Genomic DNA, 22,360 nt, shown 5'->3' on the forward strand with positions numbered 1-22,360 from the left:
ACTTGTTCACCTTTCAATTTGGTATACTGTATTCACTGCTAATGATGAATTAGTATTCACTCCTCAATACTGGGGAGACCAAAGACAGATTGGGGGAACCACGTTCTGGAACACCTCCTTTCAGGCTGCAAGTACGACCCCGAGCTTCTGGTTGCCTGTCATTTTAATTCTCCACCCCACTCTGTCCGCGGCCTCCTACGTTGTTCCAATGAAATATAATGTAAGCTCGAGTAACAACGCCTCATCTTTCCGTTAGGCACTTTCCAGTCTTCTGGAAACAATTTCAGATCATAATATCTGCTCCCTTTTTTTTTGGACAGCCACTGTTGGTAACAATTCTCCTAATGCCATTTACACCTCCTCTAGACCCATCTTTTGTTCTTTACTTGTCCTATTATCTCCTTTTGTTTTGTACCATATCCTTCTTGTCACTTAATCTCTCCTGCTTTAAACCCTATCAAAGTCCTTCCCTTATGTTCTTACACCCATCCCCCTTTCCCTGCCTCTGTACGTGCTTCAAATCTGCTCCAGCTCTAACTTTTTCCAGTTCTGATGATAGGTCATCGGCTTGAATTGTTAATTCTGTATCTCTCTTCACAGATACTGCCTAACCTGCTGAGTACTTCCAGTATTTTTTGTTTATAATTTCAGATTTTCAACATCCACAATATTTTGCTTGTTTTCATCTTACCTTATCCTAGGCATGACTCCAGCCAGTTTAATGACTCGACACACCTAATTGAAAGGCTAACACCCGGATTGTTTATTTTTGGTTAAGCATTCATATGAAAAGAAACGTTGACTTCCTGGATGGTAAACTCTTGGGTCACAGGATCGGTAATTGACTACTGAGTTAGTTCTGAACTTCGATAGAGTTGGGGTTTTTTTATGCTTATTTTCTGTTGAAATTTTCACTAAAACGATTTATTTTCAAAGGTCTTTTTTAAAGTAAGAATCAAACCACAGAGCAAAAGCAAGACTCACAGGCTAATATTGGATCAAGCAATTGTTTTTCAACGGTTGTTCCAACAAATTTAATGCAGAAAGAATTCATTTAAACAGAAGTATTTTAAGGACCGCGGTTTCTGGACCCGTTTATTAAAAAAAACAGAAAAAAGCCTGCTTTGGTAAATACAATTGAGAAGTAAACAACGTTTTCGTCAGTTTGATTTACGAGAGCAACCTTGATTTTAAATGAGGAATTCAGCAGAGCTTAGCCAAGAGATTCGTTCAAAGTAGTGGGCGTTGACAGAGTTAAAATAAACATCCCTCAATCCTGTTTGAGAATTGTATTTACAGCTACGTGTCAGGAGTTGAATGAATAGTTATCTGGTGCAGAACTAATTGTATATGCAGGAAATGGTTTACTTAATCTTGGAGACACCCATTTCGTGCATATAATATATATAGTTCATAAAATAAGTAGAAAAAGGGCTTAGCTGACAAATCCTCCAAGAAGGAGCATACGATTAAACCACACACTGTAAAAGCACTCGGCTACATTTGAGCCATTTCAATACCTCTTGTTCATTTCCCCACCAGGATGCGGCTCGATCTTCCTGGATTGCGCCGTGGTCGCTGCTCCCATTGGCGCTGCGGCTTCCGGAAGTATGTGTGTAGGCTCCACGTCTGTCAGACTCTCCCAACTCAGCCAAGGACAGAAGCGACCACCTGCTGCCACTTCAGTATCCACCTGTCAGCTCCCAGCCTGGGACCGCAAGTAAGAAGAGTGGGCAGCAGGTTCGCAAAACCCACACTATGATTTATCTAACGATCTGACCTCTGAATTTATTTGCATTTAATTTCAAATCACATGGCCCTTCTTTGCTCAGCATGGGACTAACAGCGATTAATTCGAGGAAAAAGCCAAATGGAAGATGCATAGCGATGGAAGTTGGGACGGTGACCAGATTGTGATGTCCACCTGCAGGAGGATGAGGAATTTCCATTGGCTGCCGTGTCTGGGGTGGCTAGTCGTGCTGGTAAGTGATACTAATGTCAAAAAGTTAAAACATTGGTCTGGATTTTGTGGTAGGATTGGCTATCCCTCACAGCTAGGATGATTGTCTTCCATAAGTTTGAAGATGGCTGATGAGTCTGATCTACAGACATAATGGCACACAGGGCATTTGTTGTCATGTAGGATGTCTGGTCGTGTATGGCTTGTTCTTTTTGCAGCTCTCATGTTTCTTCTTCATTTTGTCATTGTTGGGTCTTAAAATACTGGATCCTTCCCACAGACTCTGCCTCCATCTGGTTTGGTCCAGGGCGATGGTCTCTCAGAAGTTGATGTCAATGCTGCATTTATTCATGTTGGCTTTCAGTACATCCTTGAAGTGCTTCTTCTGTTCTCCTCTGGTGCGTCTGCCCTGACTGAGCTGTGAGAAGAAGACCTGCTTTGGCATCCAAACTATATGATCAACCCAATGAAGCTGATGGTAGATAATCATAGCCTCGATGCTTGCGGTGCCTGCATGTGAGAGGACACTGATGTTGGTGCGCCTGACCTCCCACTTGATATGTAGGATCTTCCGCAGGCAACGTTGATGATATAACTCCAGTGCTTTGAGGTGCCTCCTTTACATTGTCCATGTTTCAGCCCCGTACTGTAAGATAGGGATCATGACTGCATGGTAGACCATGAACTTGGTTTCAGTTTTGATGTCATGATCTTCAAACACTCACTTCCTCAGATGGCCAAAGGCTGCAGCAGCAGACTTCAGGCAATGTCAGTGTTCTGTGAATGATAACTGCCAAGTTACCGGAAGTGTTCCACATTTTCCAGGCAATCATCATGAATCCTAATCAATGGGGCTGGACCAATCTATTATCCCACCTATTGATCCTGAATTTGCATTTACTCCTCTTCACAGTTAACCACACTCTCTATTTTCGTGTCTCCTCATATGCAAGTCGGCATCATTTTAATTTATATTGAGAAGTGCAGTAGTCCCAGGGGACATATCTGTTCACATTCTTTCATTCCAAAAACATCCACGAATCACTACTTTCTGTTTTCTGTGTATTAACTAACTTTCCATCTACTGTGTTACACTCCTTTTAATACCAAGCACCTTAATTTTATTAGTACACCTCCTTATCAAACACCTTTTGAAAACACCCATTGCACTTCAGTTATTTAAACTCTATTATTTTCTGAAAGAACACTTAATCAAATTTGTCACATATGACGTAATTTACAAATCAGTGCTGGCTGTCCTTAAATAGAGTCATAGAGTTTTACAGCACAGAAACAGGCCCTTTGGCCCAACGCGCCTGCGCCGACCATCAAGCACCCATCCTAACTAATCCCATTTCCCCACAATTGGCCCGTAGCCTTGTATGTTATGGCGTTTCAAGTGTTCATCTAAATACTTCTTGAATGTCGTGAGTGTTCTTGCCTCTACCACTTCTTCAGACAGTGTGTTCCAGATTCCAACCACCCTCTGGGTGAAAAACTCCCCTCTAAACCTTCTGCCCCTTACCTTAAATCTATGCCGCCTTGTTATTGACCTCTCCGCTAAGGGAAAAAGTTTCTTCCTATCTATCCTATCAATATCCCTCATAATGTTGTACATCTCAATCATGTCCCCCCTCAGCCTTCTCCGCTCCAAGGAAAACAACCTCAGCCTATAGAAAAAAACTACAGGATCATAACAACACATAGATTGATAAAGTTGAAATAACTCATGTATTTCTAATAGCTTTATCACATAATGTAAATTCTGGAAGCTTACCTGCTACTGATGTCAAGATTATCCCTTTTTCTATTTTTGAACAGAGCTGTTACATTAACAACCGGTTAGTTTTCTGGCATAGCCTGTATATCCAAGGGCTTGAACGCATGATCTAGACTGACATGTAGATGCAGGACTAAAGGAGTGATGAATTTTCAGAAATGTCGCCCATCAAATAAGACATTAAACATCCTGTTCAGATGTACATTAAAAGATCCTGTGGCATTATCCAATTAAGAGCAGCTCATTTAATTTCAGTTCAGTTCTCTGTTCATTTCTAGATACAAGGGTGACATTCAGGGCATGAAGACAGAGCAGAGAAGAGCCACAAGCCTGATTTCTAACAAAGCACTTAGTTATGAAGAAGGAGTAGAGAAACTTGGGTTTTTCAGTCTTGGATACGTGAGAGGTGAAATTTCAGAGCTATATAAAATAATAAATGATACTGAAAAGGTAGATTTACAAAAATATTTGTAACTATACTATGGAGAACTAAGCAGTTAAATTCCTCTCCCCAACAAGCTGACTACTCCCCTTTACATTGGTGGCTGTGAGATGCATGAGAGCAGGTGGTGTGATTTCTTTCTCCTCCGTTCCTCTAGGAAACAACTGTGATACCTAAGTTCCTGCAACCGAGGAGGACAGTGCATTCCAGACTGCTGGGTAGAGGTGGGACTTTTGGGCAGAATCCAGATCTGCCAAGGTTGCATCCTTTTTTGATCCTGTTTGTAATTTCTATATATTTATGTGTAGAAGTAGGCTATTTGGCCCAGCTGCCACAATGTTGGCAGTCACACTTCACACAAGTAACTAGTCCTAATCATATTTACCCACCCTGTTCCTATATCCTTTCTGCCCCTCTTCCTTCATCTACCTATTCAGTCTAATTTTGAATGTTAACATATTTCTGCATCAACCACTAACCCTGAAAGTGAATTTCACAACCTCACAACTCTGTATGCAAAAAGTTTCTCTTAGGAGAGAATTTTATGTTGTCCGCCATGGTGAATTGGTGACGTGGGGGGTGATATAATTAGGCGGGAGGTGTTTTTCTGATTCTTGACAGTGAGTTTGCGGCATTCCAGGGTTCCCCCAGCGCAATGGTGGATTTCAGCTTTGCATTCATTTAAATAACATGAATACTCAATATCCTATACATAGTTACAATTTAGTCCTACCTGCCAGATTAAGTGTACGGCGAGCGATATTCCCGTGCCAGCCGGTTCACAAATGTTTCAACGTGGCGGTTAACAGTTGGATTTGTGCAGTTGAGTCTCAGGACTGTGCTCTTCTCTCTTTAATTCATCTGCTGAACTAACACCAGCATTGGAATGGATGTTTACCTCCACGTCAGCATTGCAATGGATGTTTGCCTGCACGCCAGCTTTGGAATGGATGTTTGCCTCCAGGCTTGGCACCAGCAAAGGTGAATCATCTCAGGGTATGGCTGCGACAGCATGGGTGGGGGCTACATGAAGGAGCAGGGGAGGGTGGCGTGGAGCATCCAAGTTGTTGAATGGTTGATGTTGATGGTGAAGATGAATTTTGTCGGCTGCAGGGTTGGTGAGTGGATTAGATCAGTATTGTGTGAAACTATTTGGCAAGTGCTGTCAACATTGGGGAGCTGTGGGACAAATTGAGGATACTGGCTAACAGAGGTAACGGTCACAGTCAATGGGAGCAAATACATTCTGTGGGGGGAAGGTCAGGACAAATGGCTGGATATTCGACAGCTTCATATAGAGCAGAACGGGACTTACCAACAATGGTCAGTTCAATGTGAGGAGGTTCAAGGGTAAGAGTTGGCATGTCGATAGTAACAGGAGTAGGAACAGTGGGGAGGGATGGCATGAATGCATTGATGATTACATTGTGTATGGTCATGGGCGAAGGCTCAATGGTAACGGAGGGAAGGGTAACGGTAACATTAAGTGGGTCAAGGGTGATGGGTTCAAGTTGGAAGGTTCCAGGAGGAGATTGGAAGGTGGGGAGATTTGCCCTGAATTCCATGCGCACCATTTTCTCCAATGATAATGGAAACCACGTGGACACTCAGGATTGCAAGGAGAGTAGGTGGAGGTAAACGACAGTGAGTGTTTCTTCTACCTGGCTGCAATTTGAAGGCAGGTATAAGAGAGCTAATCATTGGCTCGATGTTTCAGCTCAGTAGCAACAGAGGGCTGAATCGACACGCTCTGCTTATTTATTGTTCAGAAAAGCTGCAGCAACATGGGTCTCATACACCCAATTTGTCTAGTACCACAGGAGAAGAACAAAGAGAGAAACTAAGGAGGGCTCTTTTCCCTCAACTCATGATGCCTGAGCACCAGCAACATGCTCTGAATGATAACATTGAGGAACGTTCTTATCAAAGACGGGCACGAGCACATCATCGCATCCTCAGGACAAGGACAAATTACCTTCTAATGTCAGTGAGGCAATGCCAGAGATGCCTAAGGATGTAACATGAAATGGTAACAGAAATTTGTAGGATCCTGTGGCATGACCTGCACCCACTCAACTTCGGTGGGAATCCCATGCCAGTTGCTCTCACGGTGACTGCTGCACTCAATGTTTTCTCCATCGGCTCCTTCCAGGGATCCACAGGTGACATATGTGGCATCTCGCAGTCTGCGACTCACAGGTGCATCAAAGAGGTGATTAATGCCCTTTCTTGACGTGCCAATGATTTCATCTACTTAGCTGTAGATGGGGACAGCCAGGCAGCAAGGTCTGTGGCCTTCGGCACCATCGTTGGGTTCCCTAGAGTGCAACAGGTGATTGACTACTCATGTGGCCATTAGAGCTCCCTGGGACCAGCCTATTGTCTTTGTCAATCATAAAGGCTTCCACTCTTTAAATATACAGCTGGTTTGCGACCACAGGAGAAGAATCATGCATGTTGGCGCATGTTTCCCAGGGACCTGTCATGACTGCTACATTTTGAGGAACTCCCAGCAGCCAGCAGTTTTCGAGGAACCAGCCGAAGTGGATAAATGGATTCTGGATGACAAAGGAGGCCACTTTGTACATAGTTGATGACACCAGTATGTCATCCCCAAGTGCTATTGAAGAGTGGTACAATGCTGCTCACTCATCCACCAGAGCCATCATTGAACACACCATTGGCTTGCTGAAAATGCAATTCCGTTGCCTTGATCAGTCTGGAGGGGCTCTTCATTACACGCCACAGAGGGCATCACGAATAATCGTTATCTGCTGTGCCTTGTACAACCATGCAATTACACAAGGCAAAATTCTGCAGGTGGTGGAACTGGAGAAACACCAGACCTCCTCAGATGAGGCTGACTATGAAGAGGGTGAGGAGGAGGACAATGACAACAATGCTGCCATTGATTTGAGGGCCATGGAGAGACATGCAAGAGACATCAGGGAAAACCTCATTTATGCACGTTTCAGCCAACAATAAGCCACATCATCAAGGAACTTTGGGAGGAGAAACAAAGAAGTTCCCCAGAGAATTCATTTTTGCATGATGTCTTATTCATCTGTACAATCTTAATGAAGCATTGCTGCACTTTCATGTGATTGGCATTTGAAATCATCTATGGGCTACGATGAATGCGACTACACCCACTGCAAGCAGCATTAAGTTATGACCATAGAAAACAAGGCATGACAGTATTGGAAAAAGTTATTAATCATCAATAGGAAAACAGCCATCAGTGAAGAGTGAAGGCTAAAAGTCCAATGAGATATGGACACTGGACATTTCCTGAGATGATTTTCAAGCATCATTGCATTCCTGCCATAGGCCTCCGAAAAATGTCTTTGTATCCATCTGTAACCAAGCAAAATTCTAACAAGATTAGATCAAATTTTGCATGAAATAAAAATGTATTAATAAATCTTTTCAATCATCACAATCCGTACAGCACCCATGTCACCTTTGTGATCAGAACTCTTTCAAATTCCTTTTTCTCCCACTAAGTCCAGGTGCTACCCCGACATTAGCGGCTGAGGTGAAGGCAGTCTGCTCAGTGCACTGCCCCATTGCTGTGGATGACCATGGCGGGTTCCTCTTTAATGGCTCCATCCTTCTGGAGGTCAGCAGCAATGATACTTGAGTAATCTCCGTGTGCTCACCTGCTGGAGGCAAGGGGGTCAATGGCGGGGGGAGAATGAGAAGCTGCTTACCCTGGGGGTGCCCTGAGAGGTAGAACCCGGGGAAGCTGGCATGCAATCCTCCTCCATCTTTGTGCACAATTGTAAGGTAGTTACATCAGTTTTAATTTTAAGTTTTGTTAATTTCTAACTATTTACACACGCACCCTAACAGTAGTGTACTAACCTAGCTATTTAGAGATATGCCCTAACAGCATTTACTCACCAGCCAATCACCTTACAGCTTTCCTGTGATGTCACAGTTCACTTTTTTCAAACTCAGGCGCGCCTGGACTCCTGCCCGCTGCTCTCCTGGAAGGTAAGTGCTGTAGGCCACGATCCTCTGACTTTATTTAACTGCTTCCTGCTCGTGTTCCTCCTCATGTCCTCTCCTGCCCGCTGCTCTCCTGGAAGGTAAATGCTGTAGGCCACGATCGTCGGGCTTTATTTAACTGCTCCCTGCTCGTGTTCCTCCACACGTCCTCTCCTGCCCGCTGCTCTCCTGGAAGGTAAGTACAGTAGGCCGCGATCCTCTGGCTTTATTTAACTGCTCCCAGCTCCGTGTTCCACCCGCAGGTCCTCTTCTGTCCGCTGCTCTCCCGGAAGGTAAGTGCTGCACGCCACGATCCTCAGCCTTTATAATAAATGATGTGAAGTTGGTGGTGACTTTCACAAAATAAGGTAGGCAAAAACATTTTGATTTTAAGTAAAAGCTTCAATTTAGGTTATTCTGAAGTTACTTACATGACAGGAAGGCTGCTGCTCCTTGAGGCTGCAAGCACAGAATGTTTTATATCTGTGGCAAGCATGGTGCTTGGGACAGTGATGGTGGGTTCCACCAATGCAAGGCCACCCCCGCTGCATGATCCCATGTGTTTCCCATGCCCATGACCGCATGGCTAATTTAAGTACAAAATCGTGTGAGAAACGGGATTTGCAGCAGAAGCAGAAGTTACGACAACTTCTGGTCCCGCCATCGAGAATGCTGCGGCACTCATAAGATTCCACCCTTACTTTCTGTTCTAAATGTCTTACATTTAATACAGATGGTTTTGGGAAGAGGTCCAAAAAAACACAGCAAATGGGCAGATGTATTATGATGACATTTAAAAAGAAAAATAAATAATATAATGTATTTTTGTTACTTTTTTGTTCTTTGTTACTTCTGCCTTTAGCAAAAGGAGACGGTGGCCCAGTGGTTTTGTCACTGGACTAGAAATGCAGAGGACCAGGCTAATGCTCTGGGGGCACAGGTTCAAATCCCATCATGACAGCTGGTGCAATTTAAATTCAGTTAATTAATAAAAAAAATTCTGGAATGCTAGTCTCAGTAATGGTGCCATGAAACTATCACTGATTGTCGTGAAAACCCATCTGGTTCACTTATGTACTTTAGGGAAGGAAATCTGCCCTCCTGGCTTGATCTGGCCTACATGTGACTCCAGACCCACAGCAATGTGGTTGACTCCTAATTGCCCTCTGAACTGGTCTAGCAAGCCACTCAGTTGTCAAGGGCGGTTAGGGATGGGCAACAAATGCTGGCCTTTCCAGAGGCACTCACATCCCATGAAAGAATAAAAAAAAACACAATGCATGTTATTCCCTGCCGTCCAGCTTTGTTGTGGGTGGATGCGAGTTTGAAATTTAAAACTCTGGTCCCCTAATCTAACCATTTGCAGAGCAGTTGACTGGCTTGTGTAAACCAGTGAAAGAGGAGAACAACACTTTTTTTAAAAGATCTTTTCCATTAGTTTTACAACCTCTTAACTCTGCAGTTGCTGCAGCTAAGTGCCACAGGTGAAATGTTTTCCTTTCTGGAAGTGCTGGAAATAGCTGCCTTCAGCATTGTCAGTTGAAGCTGTGGCAATGTCTGTGGTTGTCATAATTCACTGCATATCAGTGGAGGCTGTGTAGATGACAAAGTGAACGAATAAATAAATTCCAACTTTTCCAAAAACAACTGACTTATGATTTTGTTAGTCACAGAGGAGCAACAATGACAGGCTTAACACTCATTAGCTTTAAGTTTATCTTCTTAGTATTTTTATTAGCATTATTTGACTGATGTATCTAGTTAGCCCATTCAGAAAATACTAAAGGGCCATATTTCAGGTGAGATATGTGAGATTTTTAAAGGGTCTAAAAATACTACAATTTAATAGAAAAATATTAAACAATATTCATGTTGCTCAGGTGCTGAATTTAATAGAGATTTGTGAATTTTTTTTCCAGATGCCAGGACCCTTACACAGTACAAATACAACACACACTACATCTGTTTTGCAATCTTCGACAGACAGAGTGTATAAAGATTTCATTCGATTCATTAATGCAACTGACACGGTAGTAGCAGACTACAAACTTACTATTGAATATTTATGCTCTGAACCCAGTACTGTTGGTGTTGAGGCGATAATTTCAACTGATATCAAAATTGGAGTCATGGTTTACAAGAAAAGATGGAAATGTGAGAAACGTCTTCATACCTTGCGAAATCGGACTCTGTGGGTGAAATTTCCAAACATCATGTTATATCGACCCGATTATTTGATTCAGCGTTCTATTGCCATAAGCAATGTAATGCTAAGAGCTTGGATTATAAATACTGATTTTGGAACTTATAAGAGTCATAATGCAACTGTTTATGAACAAGCTGTGACTAGAACCTACAAATTACTGGAGACATTGAGCCCTTTTGATAGGCCTTACAAAGATCATAAAGAATGCCTTCAGTGGGACACAGAGAAGATACAGGCAATAAAAGAAAAACAAATACCCCAGTGTTTGCTTGAAAATGGTACGTGCATTTTGTTTCACTTACTTAACTGTAATAGGAGACTGTTGGCTCATTGTGCCTGTGCTGCTGTTGGTTCTACATAAAAGCTCTAGTCCTATTTCTTTGGAATTTTATCCCTTCACACCTGTTTAAATTTTTCCTCAAGTGTTTTATTGAATTCTCTCAAATGTAGAGATACACTCAGCTTAAATAGCCTCTTGCATTAGATCTAATCAAAGTAATTTTAAAACATTACAAAATCATTAATGCAATAGGAATACCTCAGATGTGCCAACGTATTATTGAATTTAGTTCTTTGCTGTTCAACTATTTTAGCTCTCAGCTTTATATAAATTAGCTTTAGGGAAATTATGTACTGAATAAGCATTGGCAAATTTTCATTTTATCCCGTACATTGGGCGAGAATTTTGTCTTCACCGCCCAGGCGGGAAGCTGATGGAACGAATCACCAGCCCATTGTAGAACCCGCCTGATTTTCTTTGCATCAGATTATTGCCCAGATGACAAAGATAAAAATTACCCCACTCTTAACAATAATTCCAGGGTCAGAAAATGTCTTACAAAATTAATCCTTTTTATTATGGTAACAATTATGTACCATTCAAAAATTGCTTAGGGGGGGAACTTTCAAATTGAGTTTGAAGAACAGAGGGAGTCTTCAACTTATTATGGAAAGTTGCAAACTTTAGATTCTTATTTCCGATGTTTTTAAATACTTTTTCAATGTGGTAGATTGCTAACTGTGATGTACATTATGTAGAGTAAGTATTTTCTGGATTAGGTGAATGGAAGATATGACGCCTCTCTCCTCTTCAGATGCTGCAACATCAAATTCTATCCTGTCCATGCCTCAAGTTTGCATTTACATAGAAACATTTTTTCTCAGATTTGCCTACATACATGTCATTGAAGTCCAAACCTAATTCACTGTGTGAAATACTGAGGCCTTTTGATGGCATGATATGCCGTATCAATGCTAACATGTCTTTCTTTCTCTGTTGTACTCTCAATAGTACTGAAAGAAAATCTTGTCCCATATAATTTGCAAACTTTTTTTCAATCCATTCACAGATTTACATCAATTGTAAATTACTCTTACTCATGGCAATCTACAAAATTAAATGCAATGGTGTTCTCTCCTTTGCACTCATTTGGAATTAGTCTATGTTAAACTCAGACCTGAATTAACAGGCTAAAACAACTAAAATATAAATTGTACCATCTATTAACCCCCGAATGAGGCTTACCAAACCAGGTGTCTTTAAATCAACAAATTAACTGTTTAATTAGAAAAACTAAATTCTTAAACACTATGAAGCTATAAACAACATTTAAAATAGAAGAAAAATAGATTCCTTGCAATTTACACTTCCTGATGAACAATCCTCTGATTAAAGTCCACACACAATCTTCCAGGGTCCAATGAGGAAAGGAAAATAGTCCAACACCCGAAGTTTCAAACTCCCCTTTCTTCCAGCGATGACCGCAGTAGATCAACAACTCGCAACCACTTTCAATAGAATCAATATGACATTAGAATTTTTGAGGGCTAAAAGATTGTCACAGTCTAACTTCCCTTCCTTCAGTTTAAATGATCAGAGATCTCCGTTTTGGCTTGACTTTATAGAATTTTGAGAGAGAATAATAAATAAACAGACTAAATTCCCTTCCTTCAGTTTAAATGGCCTGGGAGCTCTTTTTTCAGGTGCTAACACACAGCTGTCTGTCTGTGTCCTCTCTTAAAACAGTCTGTTTGCACTATATTTCAGTTCAAAATTAAATTGTAACAAATGTATCTCTCGATGCTCAGTCCAAGTGGCTGTATCCAAGGTAACAAGAATGCACCCTTTGAATCGCAGCCTCCAAATGGCTGTATCCAAGACAATGAGAATGCATTCTTTGACTCAGTCATTAGAGCTTGCTCCTTAAAGCAGTACGGCTCTTTTTCCAGCGTTAAAGGCACACCGCATTATTCCCCCAAAAAACTACATGATCATAACACTATAATAAAAGGACCTGCATTGTAAAACAAGCTCTTAATACAATTATTTGATTTTTAATCATTGTTAAGTGCCACTAATCATCACTAGGTCTTTTAGCTCTGTTTGGTGTTTTTTCTGTATGATCCTGTTTCAAGGCCAGTTTTTTCACTCAAGCAATACATTTAGTTTTAATGGAGCTCTTCTATATCAACAGATTACTGCTTCTTGAATATGTTTACAGATGGTTATTTTATTTCCCTTTTACCTAGATGTTGTGGAGCTACTTCGTTTTCCATTTGCATCATCTGGTTTGAATTTTGGAATAGTGAAGAGGCTAAAAAAATTTAATAACCTGGAAGTGGAAGTGGCAAGTAAACAACTTGTCAATAATCCAAGGTATGTCCAGCAAATCAGAATATTCCAAGTTATATACTTGTTGGCATTCATTGTTGTGAAGTATAGTGCTAATATTCAGTTTACCTCCATTGGAAACCCGCACAAAGTTTCTTTGTCATAGAGTTATACAGCACAGAAACAGGCCTTTCGACCATCGTGTCTGTGCCGGCCATCAAGCACCTATCTATTACACTCCTATTTCCCTGCACTTGGTCTGTAGCCTTGCATGCTATGGTGTTTCAAGTGTTCATCTAAATACTTCTTAAATGTTGTGAGGGTTGTTGCCGCTACCACCCCTTCAGGTAGTGTGATCCAGATTCCAACCACCCTCTGGATGAATTTTTTTTTCCTCAAATCCCCTCTAAACCTCCTGCCCCTTACCTTAAATCTATGCCCCCTGGTTATTGAACCCTCTGCTTAGGGAAAAAGTTTCTTCCTATCTATCCTATCAATGCCCCTCATAATTTTGTACACCTCAATCAGGTCCCCCCTCAGCCTTCTCTGCTCCAATGAAAACAACCCTAGCCTATCCAGTCTCTCTTCATAGCTGAAATGCTCCAGCCCAGGCAACATCCTGATGAATCTCCTCTGCACCCTCTCCAGTGCAATCACATCCTTCCTATAGTGGAGTGACCAGAACTGTACACAGTATTCCAGCTGTGGCCTGACTAGCATTTTATACAGTTCCATCATAACTTCCCTGCTCTTATATTCTATGCCTCAGCTAATAAAGGCAAGTATCCCATATGCCTTCCTAACCACCTTATCTACCTGTGCTGCTGCCTTCAGTGATCTATGGACAAGTACACCAGGTACCTGTGACCATCTGTACTTCCTAGGGTCCTACCATCCATCATATATTCCCTTGCCTTGTTGGTCCTCCCAAAATGCATCACCTCACACTTCTCAGGATTAAATTCCATTTGCCACTGCTCCGCCCATCTTACCAGCCCATCTATATCATCTTGTAATCTGAGGCTTTCCTCCTCACTGTTTACAACACCACCAATTTTTGTGTCATCTGCGAACCTACTGATCATACCTCCTATAATTCATGTCTAAATCATTAATGTACACTACAAACAGCAAGGGTCCCACCACTGATACCTGCGGTACACCACTGGTTGCAGGCTTCCACTTGCAAAAACAACGCTGACCATCACCCTCTGCCTCCTGCCACTAAGCCAATATTGGATACACTTTGCCAAATTGCCCTGGATCCCATGGGCTCTTACCTTCTTACCAATCTCCCATATCAAAGGCCTTAGTGAAGTCCATGTAGACTACATCAACTGCTTTACCCTCATCTACACAATCTAGTTACCTCTTCGAAAAATTCAATCAAGTTTGTAGTTTAATACAGTTCAATAATCATTATGGATTTGCTCTGCTAATTCAAATTTAAACAAAGCAGAAAGTGTGCGCAACAATGGATGTTTTGTAAGGAAACATGTAACCGGGCTCCAGGCATTTGCAAATACACGTACTAAGACGCTCCTTTAAACCTACCTCTTTGACCAAGCTTTTAGTGATCTGCCCTAATATTGCCTTATGTGGCTTGGTGTTTAATTTTGCATTATAATGCTCCTGTGAAGTTCCTTGGAACATTTTATTACACTAAAGGTGCTATATATATGTAAGTTGTTGCTGTAAAGCAAGCACACACTTATGTACGTGTTGTTATTGCTTGTGATATTTTTCCTTAATGTTGAGCAATATATAGCCTAATCTATTTGTAGAATTTTCCCGTCCTATAACATAATCTGATTATTTCTTCAAAAAACCTCATAGATTTACTGTATCAATATGGATTTATGTACTCCATGGGTGTAAATGGCATCTCTGTGGGATCTTCCATCACATCAATGAAAAACAGATCTATGCCACCCCATTGCTGTTTCTAACTCAAGATGGTAAGCTGTGCTTTTTTGACTTCCTGAAATTACCAGATACACTTAACGATTGCAATCATTGTGCGATGTTGGAGGTGAATTGCTGATTTCAGTTTTCTCTTTGGTGTGAAGTTGACAGGAGGAGAAGTTGTTGGAAGCACTTTACTGCCTGTTTTGGGACAGATAGGAATGGAACGAGGAGATGATACCGCAGATAAGGAGTACAGAGGAAAGGTGGTGTAGGAGGTGGAGGGAGGAATAGTCAACTGTGTCAAAAATTGTGGAGAAGATAAGGGAGAATAGCACACCATAGTTGCTGTGCTTTTGCAGTCTTTGGTGATTTTAACCAGTGCAGTTCTGGTGCTGTAGAATCCTAGACTGGAGCAACCTAAACAGGAAGCAGTGAGTGAAGTGGGCATGGAGTTGGATGACAGTGACTCATTCAAGGACTTGGTGAGGCACAGCTATATTAGGAGGCATTGTGGGAGCAGGTGATGGATTTTAGAGAGGAAATTTTTGAAAAAGGTTTGCATTTATATGGTGCTTTTTACGAACACTGGATGTCTCAAAGCACTTTACAATCAATGAAGTACTTTTGAAGTATTGTCACTGTTGTAATGTAGAAAACATGGCAGCCAATTTGTACGCAGTAAGCTCCTACAAACAGCCACGTGATAATGACCAGATAATCTGTTTTTAAGTGATGTTGGTTGAGGGATAAATATTGGCCAGGACCTCAGGGATAACTCCCCTGCTCTTCAAAATCCTGACCTGGGATCTTTGTATGTCCACCTGAGAGGGCAGACAGGGCCTTGGTTTAATGTTGCATCTGAAAGACGGCACCTCTGACAGTGCAGCACCCCCTCAGTACTGCACTGGAATGTTAGCTTTGATTTTTGCGCTCAAGTCCTGAAGTTCCGTGAGAAGAATCATAGAATGATAGAGCGCAGAAGGAGGTGATTTGGCCCATCATTACTGTGCTGGCTCTTTGGTAGAGCTATTCAATTGGTCCCACTCCCTGCTCTTTCCTCATAGTCCTTCAAATGTTTCCCCTCAATTATTTACCCAATTCTCTTTTTAAAGCTAATATTGAATCTGCTTCCACCACCCTTTTAGGCAGATTGTAACAACTTCTTGTATTTTTTTCTCCTTAAGTCACCTTTGGTTCATTGGACAATTATCTTAAATCTGTGTCCTCTGTCTACCAACTCTTCTGTCAATGGAAATGGAGTAAATTAGGAGAAACTATCAAAACTCTTCATGATGTTGAACACCTCTATCAAATCTGTGGTTAATCTCTACTTTAAGGAGAATGTCCCCAGTGCCTCTAGTCTCTCAATGTAACTGAAGTCTTTCAGCTCTGGTGCCATTCTAATAAACCTCCAGCTGGAGCCTATCTCGTGTTTTATATAGGTTTAGCACAACTTGCTTGCTTTTGTACTCTATGCCTCTATTGATAAAGCCAAGGATCCTGTATGCCTTTTAAATAGCTTTCTCAACTTGTCCTGCCTCCTTCAAAGACTTGTATATGCAATACCCAGGTCTGTCTGTTCCTGCACACCCTTTAAAATTGTTTTATTTAGTTTGCCTTCATCGGTCAGGGCATAGAGTATAAAAATTGGCAAGTCATGCTGCAGCTGTACAGAACTTTAGTTAGGACACACTTAGAATATTGCGTGCAATTCTGGTCGCCACACTACCAGAAGGATGTGGAGGCTTTGGAGAGGGTACAGAAGAGGTTTACCAGGATGTTGCCTGGTCTGGAGGGCATTAGCTATGAGGAGAGGTTGGATAAACTCGGATTGTTTTCACTGGAACGACGGAGGTGGAGGGGCGACATGATAGAGGTTTACAAAGTTATGAGCGGCATGGACAGAGTGGATAGTCAGAAGCTTTTTCCCAGGGTGGAAGAGTCAGTTACTAGGGGACATAGGTTTAAGGTGTGAGGGGCAAAGTTCAGAGGGGATGTACGAGGCAAGTTCTTTACACAGAGGGTGGTGAGTGCCTGGAACTTGCTGCCAGGGGAGGTGGTGGAAGCAGGTACGATAGCGACATTTAAGAGGCATCTTGACAAATACATGAATAGGATGGGAATAGAGGGATACCCGGAAGTGCAGAAGGTTTTAGTTTAGACAGGCATCAAGATCAGCGCAGGCTTGGAGGGCCGAATGGCCTGTTCCTGTGCTGTACTGTTCTTTGTTCTTATATTGCCTCTCCTCATTCTTCCTACCGAAAGGAGTTGTTTCACACTTCTCACTGTTAAATTTCATCTGCCATTTGCCTGCTCATTTCACCACCTATGTCCTCCTGAAGTCTGTTACTATTCTCCTCATTGTTTACTACAATCCTAAGTTTCATGTCACCTTGAAATATGCCCCGTATATTAAAGTCCAGGTCATTAATATATATCAAAAAGAGCAGTGTTCCTAATACTGACACTTGGGGACACCACTGTACACTTCCCTCTAGTCTGAAAAAACAACTGCTTCTGTCACCTGGCCAGTTTTGTACCCATGCTGCCATTGCCACCTTAATCCCATGGGCTTCAATTTGCTGTCAAGCCTATTATGTGGTATTTATCAAATGCTTTTTGAAAGTCTATTTTCACAACATTAACAACACTACCCTCATCCACCCTTTCCGTTACTTCATTGTAGAAATCAATCAAGTTTGTCAAAGATGATTTGCATTTAACAAATCTGTGTTGGAAAGGAAACTTTGAAATGGCGAACCTGGGATGGAGAGTAAGGTCGGAAAAGTTGGAGGCAGCTGGGTAGATTGCCTTAGTTTTGGAGAAGCCCATGAGCTCCTTTCATATGTCAGAGGCAAAGGTAGGTGGGTTGGAAGAGAGGAGCCTAATGGAATGTGCCAAGTTGAACTGGCTGTGATATTTGGAGACATTTTACATAATGTGTAAGATGAAACAGCAAAAGTAGTTCAAATTTATGCTTTTTTAAATCTTGAATTGAGATGACAGTTGTAGTGGATGCTATAGTTTGTGCACTATATGCATGCATTAATGTGGAATTTCAGGCAGTAATAGAAAAGAGATGTTTGGATTGCTGATGTCCTCCAGTTTGATCCTGAAGTAGTAAAAGGTTTTGATGGACAAATGGCTAGGTGATGCAACTTTAAGTGGTTAAGCCAGATGTGGCACTGGGCAAACAGCTTGTTCTTGACCAACATGTATTGAAATTTGCTGCCTTTGGATTTGAGGTTGTAAAGGCATCTGTTGTACTGTGGAGAACAAGGCAGGGACAAAGCACTTATTAAGTAGGTCAACAGAGGCATGAATGCACTGGTGTGTGTCTGATTAGCAGGCAGAAGTTGGTATTTTGAGAGGAAGTTCGTGAGGGACCTAGAGGTTAGTTTTTTTTTGTTCAGGATAGGGATTAGGATAAAGAAAGATTTGCATTAGCTTCTTCTGTTCTTGAGAAATATCTCAATGCTTCACATAAGTTAATTTTCATATATGTAGTTACTATTATTATGTAGGCAAATGTGGCAGAATTCCATGAACAGTAAGAAGACAAATGACCAGTTAATCTATTTTTGACAATGTTGGTTGAGAAAGTAATGTTGCTCTGCTTCCTCTTTGAATATTGACTCTGTGGGGCTGGATCTTTGTTCCAAGGCCCCAATCCTGATGCCAGGATAAATTCCAGCTTGGGAACCCAGAGATGCCAGCAACAGGACGCTGGAAGCAATTTCCAAGGAGGCGGACAATTAAGTGCCCACCTCCGGGAGCCCTGCCCAATTAAGGATGGCTGGAGGGCCAATAGGAGGCCATTTAGCACTGAAAGATCAGCAGTTCCACCATCAGAGTTGAAACCTGCTGATGCAGGTAGGAGAAAGAGAGAGGGCACCTCCACTGGACAGCTATCAGCTGCAGCTGTGGCCCTATGGCTATGGCGGGTGTGGGGGGTGGTTTCTATGCAGGATGGAGCGCTGGTATCCCAGTCTGCTGCCGGGAGGTCCCCTCAATCCCTCGGCTGTGTTTCAGCCTTAGTGGGGGCCCACGTGCCAAGAGGCAAATTCCAGTTGGTGTGTGCAGATTCGCCTTAATAAGCCCTTTAATTGGCTGCACTGGCCGTCTGCCACTTGCCGGCCTGCCCTGCTTTGGTCCTGCCTCTGCAGCCAAATGAAAATGTAGCCCGGGATCTTTGCCATACAGCTGAACAGGCAGTAGGAGCAATGGTTTGATGTCTCATCAGGGGTGTTGTATTTCAGATAAAATAGCAGTCTCTCAGTACTGTGTTTAAGTGTCAAATTATGTGCTCAGGTCCAGCAATGAAATTTAAACCCACAACTTTCAGACTCAGAGGTGAGAACAAGCGTGAGGAGAGAAAGATCTTGTCGTTATATGGCGCCTTTCATATCAGGATGTCCCAAAGCACTTTTGCAGCCACTGAATTACTTTAGAAGTGTCAATACTGTTGCTGTGTTGCAAAACACAATGGCTATTTTGCACACAACAAGGCCTCACAAACAACAGGATGTTTGAAGAACTTGAACCCATAACTTTGTACGGAGGCAAGAGTGCATTGAAAGTGGCCGAGGGAATATGCTTTGTGAGAGCGATGAGGAAGTGGTCAGAAGTGGCCGTGACATAACCTCAGAGCAGAGAAATCTCACATGATGAAGAGGTTAACTGGGTGTCCATGGATGTAGGTAGAAAATAAAAAAGACCTTTGAGTCTGCAGGTTTTTTTCTTCTGAGTAGATCCCTAAGTTAATTTTAAAAATCTGAAGCGTATGTTCACTCGCATATTTAAGCCCTATTAATTGTTCGTAACTCTGAGATGTTGTACATTTCCTTTTAGGTAATATTCACTTTCAGATGATGCTGTCTTCAGGAAAATATGTTGCAGGAAAGTCGAATTTCAAACTGTCATTGAGGCAGTGGTGTCGATTGGATTTCACCTTACAAGGCAGAAGGGTATTTAATGTGTTTTTTTTTAATATATGATTCATTGACTCGAATAAAATCAATTCTGTAATTTGAGTGAATATTTATTTTATTTCCATCCCTCCTATAAGAGTATAAAGCAAGTGGCTAAGCTATTCTACTTAATTGCCAACTTAACAATTAAATCTGTGCGAAAATGTTTGTCAGTAGTAATTTTCCATAACAATATTTTGATTATTTACCTTTTTTATAGATGACTTTGTCAGTCAGCTATGGAGAAAACCTGCAAACCAGAGAAGATGCATTTTATGAGTAAGTTAAAATATATCGCTAGAAATATATTTTAAAGATTTAATTTGCTGATTAACTTGAGTTTCCAAAACAATTCATTATAGTAAGCATTTCTATGATAACCCGAGAAATGTAAAGATATGCATCAATGCCAATTCCTTTTTGAATCTGACAGCTATTTATAGCCTCAACTGTGGCTCAGTGGTAGCTATCTCACTTTTAAGACAGAAGGTTTTGGGTTTAAGTACCTCACCAGACACCGAAACACACAGTCTCGAGAAGCCTCCTTCTTGAACTGCTGCAGCCTTGTGCTGATGGTCCGCCCTCAACGGTATTAGAGAATTCTAGGATTTTGACTAATGATGCGGAAAAAATTGGAAATATGTTCATGTCAGGATGGTATGTGATTAGGACGGAAACTTGGAGGTGATGGACCTCTTATAGCATTGCTGCTGTTGACCTTCTCTGTGTTAGAGGCCACAAGGGGGTTGGGAGGGGCAAATGTTGTCAAAGTAACTTTGGAGAGTTGTTGCAATGCATTCTGTAGATTGCTAAAAATATCTAACCTTAAACTTTCCTTTGGAAAAGTTTTGTAATCAACCAATGCAGTAAACAGAACAAATAGTGCATTATGTATATTAAAAAAGGTAAATGCAGTCATTTTAACAATTATGTCATGAACCTTGTCCCTCTACACACTATGACCGGTTCTGCACAACATGAATGGTTGGGCGAATTGTTACAACCAGTTTTGAACAAGTTCTCCACATACACAGTGAAGGATTCCTTTACATTTGCAAAGACCATACAGGACTTGCATATTGATAAAAATGCCGTGCCCATCTGCTCATTTGACATTGCTAGCCTATTCACCAATGTACCACGTAAGGAAGCCATAGATATTTGCGCTGCAGCACTATATCATGGTGATCTAGACCTGCTACCATTGCGTGCATCAATATTCATTGAACTTATGAACTCGGCAAATCGCGCAGTTGAGTTCAGTTTTAATGACACCGTGTATGCCCAAATAGAATGGATGGTGTCGTCATGGGATCCCCTCCAGGCCCAGCTCTCACAAACATCTTTGTTGGGTTCTATGGGAACCGTGTCTTTGAGGGAATGACACCTGACATTCTACCTCTTGCAGATTTCTGATATGTAGATGATGTGTTTGCTATATTTGAATCCGCAGGTGCATGCAATAATTTCCTTACACATCTTAATGGGCTCCATCCTGCACTCAAATTCACCTTTGACATGGAGCAGTCAAATGAGCTCCCTTTCCTTGACGTACTAGTTGAGAAATCTGCTAAGGGGTTCTCTACCATGGTCTACCCCAAACCTACCTTCACTGGTCGATACACATGTAGCGATTCTTACAGTTCCACGTGCTGTAAGATTGGCCATATCTGCAACCTCGTAACTAGGGCCCGAACCATTTGCTCACCATACAAGCTTGATGCTGAAATAGGGCGAATCAAAGACATCCTGCATGACAATGGCTACCCTGATCAGAGCATTTCTTGTTGTATATCGCGCAAACTTATGACCGGGCCTAAGGCCGTCATTTTCGGCCCTGAAAAGTGCCCAGTCTAAATCAGATTACCCTGGAAGGGTAATGTGTCCCAAATATTTGAGCAACAGGTAAAGCTAGCTATTTCACACCGCTACTATGCAGTAGCAACACATGTGGTGTTTGCCACGAATAGGATGCTGCCGTCAAGCCAAAAAGACGTCCTGCCTATCACACAAATGAGTAATGTGATATATGAATTTCAATGCCAGTGTGATGCTAAGCATATAGGCCATACGTCCCAAAGACTGGTGGATCGTATCAAACAGCATGTCCCTTCCGCTGTACGCAGTGGGCAAGGTACAGGCTGTACCCAACCAGCCCGTGCTTGCAAAACTCAAAACACAGGGCTGAATTTTATCAGCGCGCCGTACGGTGTGTTGTGAAGTCGGCGGCCTTCCGACACGGAAGTGCCGCCACCAAGCCCTGCGATATTACGCGCAGGAGCTCATTTAAATGGAGGGGACAGAGTGGCCAACCCCGAAGACGTGGAGGGGGCGGCCGCCGTGTTCTCGGCAACGCGTCCAGCGCCACTGCGCAGGCACCTGTGCCATTTTTAAAGGGCGTCCAGTCCTTCAGGAGAAATGTACATTTTTAAAGATGCTGGTTTGATAAAAATGGCAATAAAAGTTCAATCCAACGTTGAATCTCCTCTC

The 22,360-nt window shown here is 42.0% G+C and overlaps 1 protein-coding gene across 4 annotated transcripts in view; it reads left to right on the forward strand.

Annotated features, from left to right (window-relative positions):
* Positions 1 to 1,627: 1,627 nt before the first annotated feature.
* Positions 1,628 to 22,360, forward strand: part of LOC137372835 (protein sel-1 homolog 3-like) — a 110,686-nt gene continuing 89,953 nt past the window's right edge. Inside the window, exons 1-7 of one of the 4 annotated variants that reach the window (XM_068037188.1) lie at positions 1,641 to 1,720; positions 1,833 to 1,982; positions 10,095 to 10,659; positions 12,911 to 13,037; positions 14,829 to 14,950; positions 19,752 to 19,867; positions 20,091 to 20,149. In XM_068037188.1, coding sequence (XP_067893289.1) covers positions 1,878 to 1,982; positions 10,095 to 10,659; positions 12,911 to 13,037; positions 14,829 to 14,950; positions 19,752 to 19,867; positions 20,091 to 20,149 — 1,094 coding nt within the window. In that variant the 5' untranslated portion in view covers positions 1,641 to 1,720; positions 1,833 to 1,877. Of the gene's footprint in view, positions 1,983 to 4,339; positions 4,407 to 10,094; positions 10,660 to 12,910; positions 13,038 to 14,828; positions 14,951 to 19,751; positions 19,868 to 20,090; positions 20,150 to 22,360 lie in introns of those variants that run through there. The other 3 variants (XM_068037198.1, XM_068037178.1, XM_068037169.1) reach the window with 3 other exon arrangements.

Source organism: Heterodontus francisci, chromosome 1 (genome assembly GCF_036365525.1).
Source record: "Heterodontus francisci isolate sHetFra1 chromosome 1, sHetFra1.hap1, whole genome shotgun sequence".
Lineage (NCBI taxonomy): Eukaryota > Metazoa > Chordata > Chondrichthyes > Heterodontiformes > Heterodontidae > Heterodontus > Heterodontus francisci.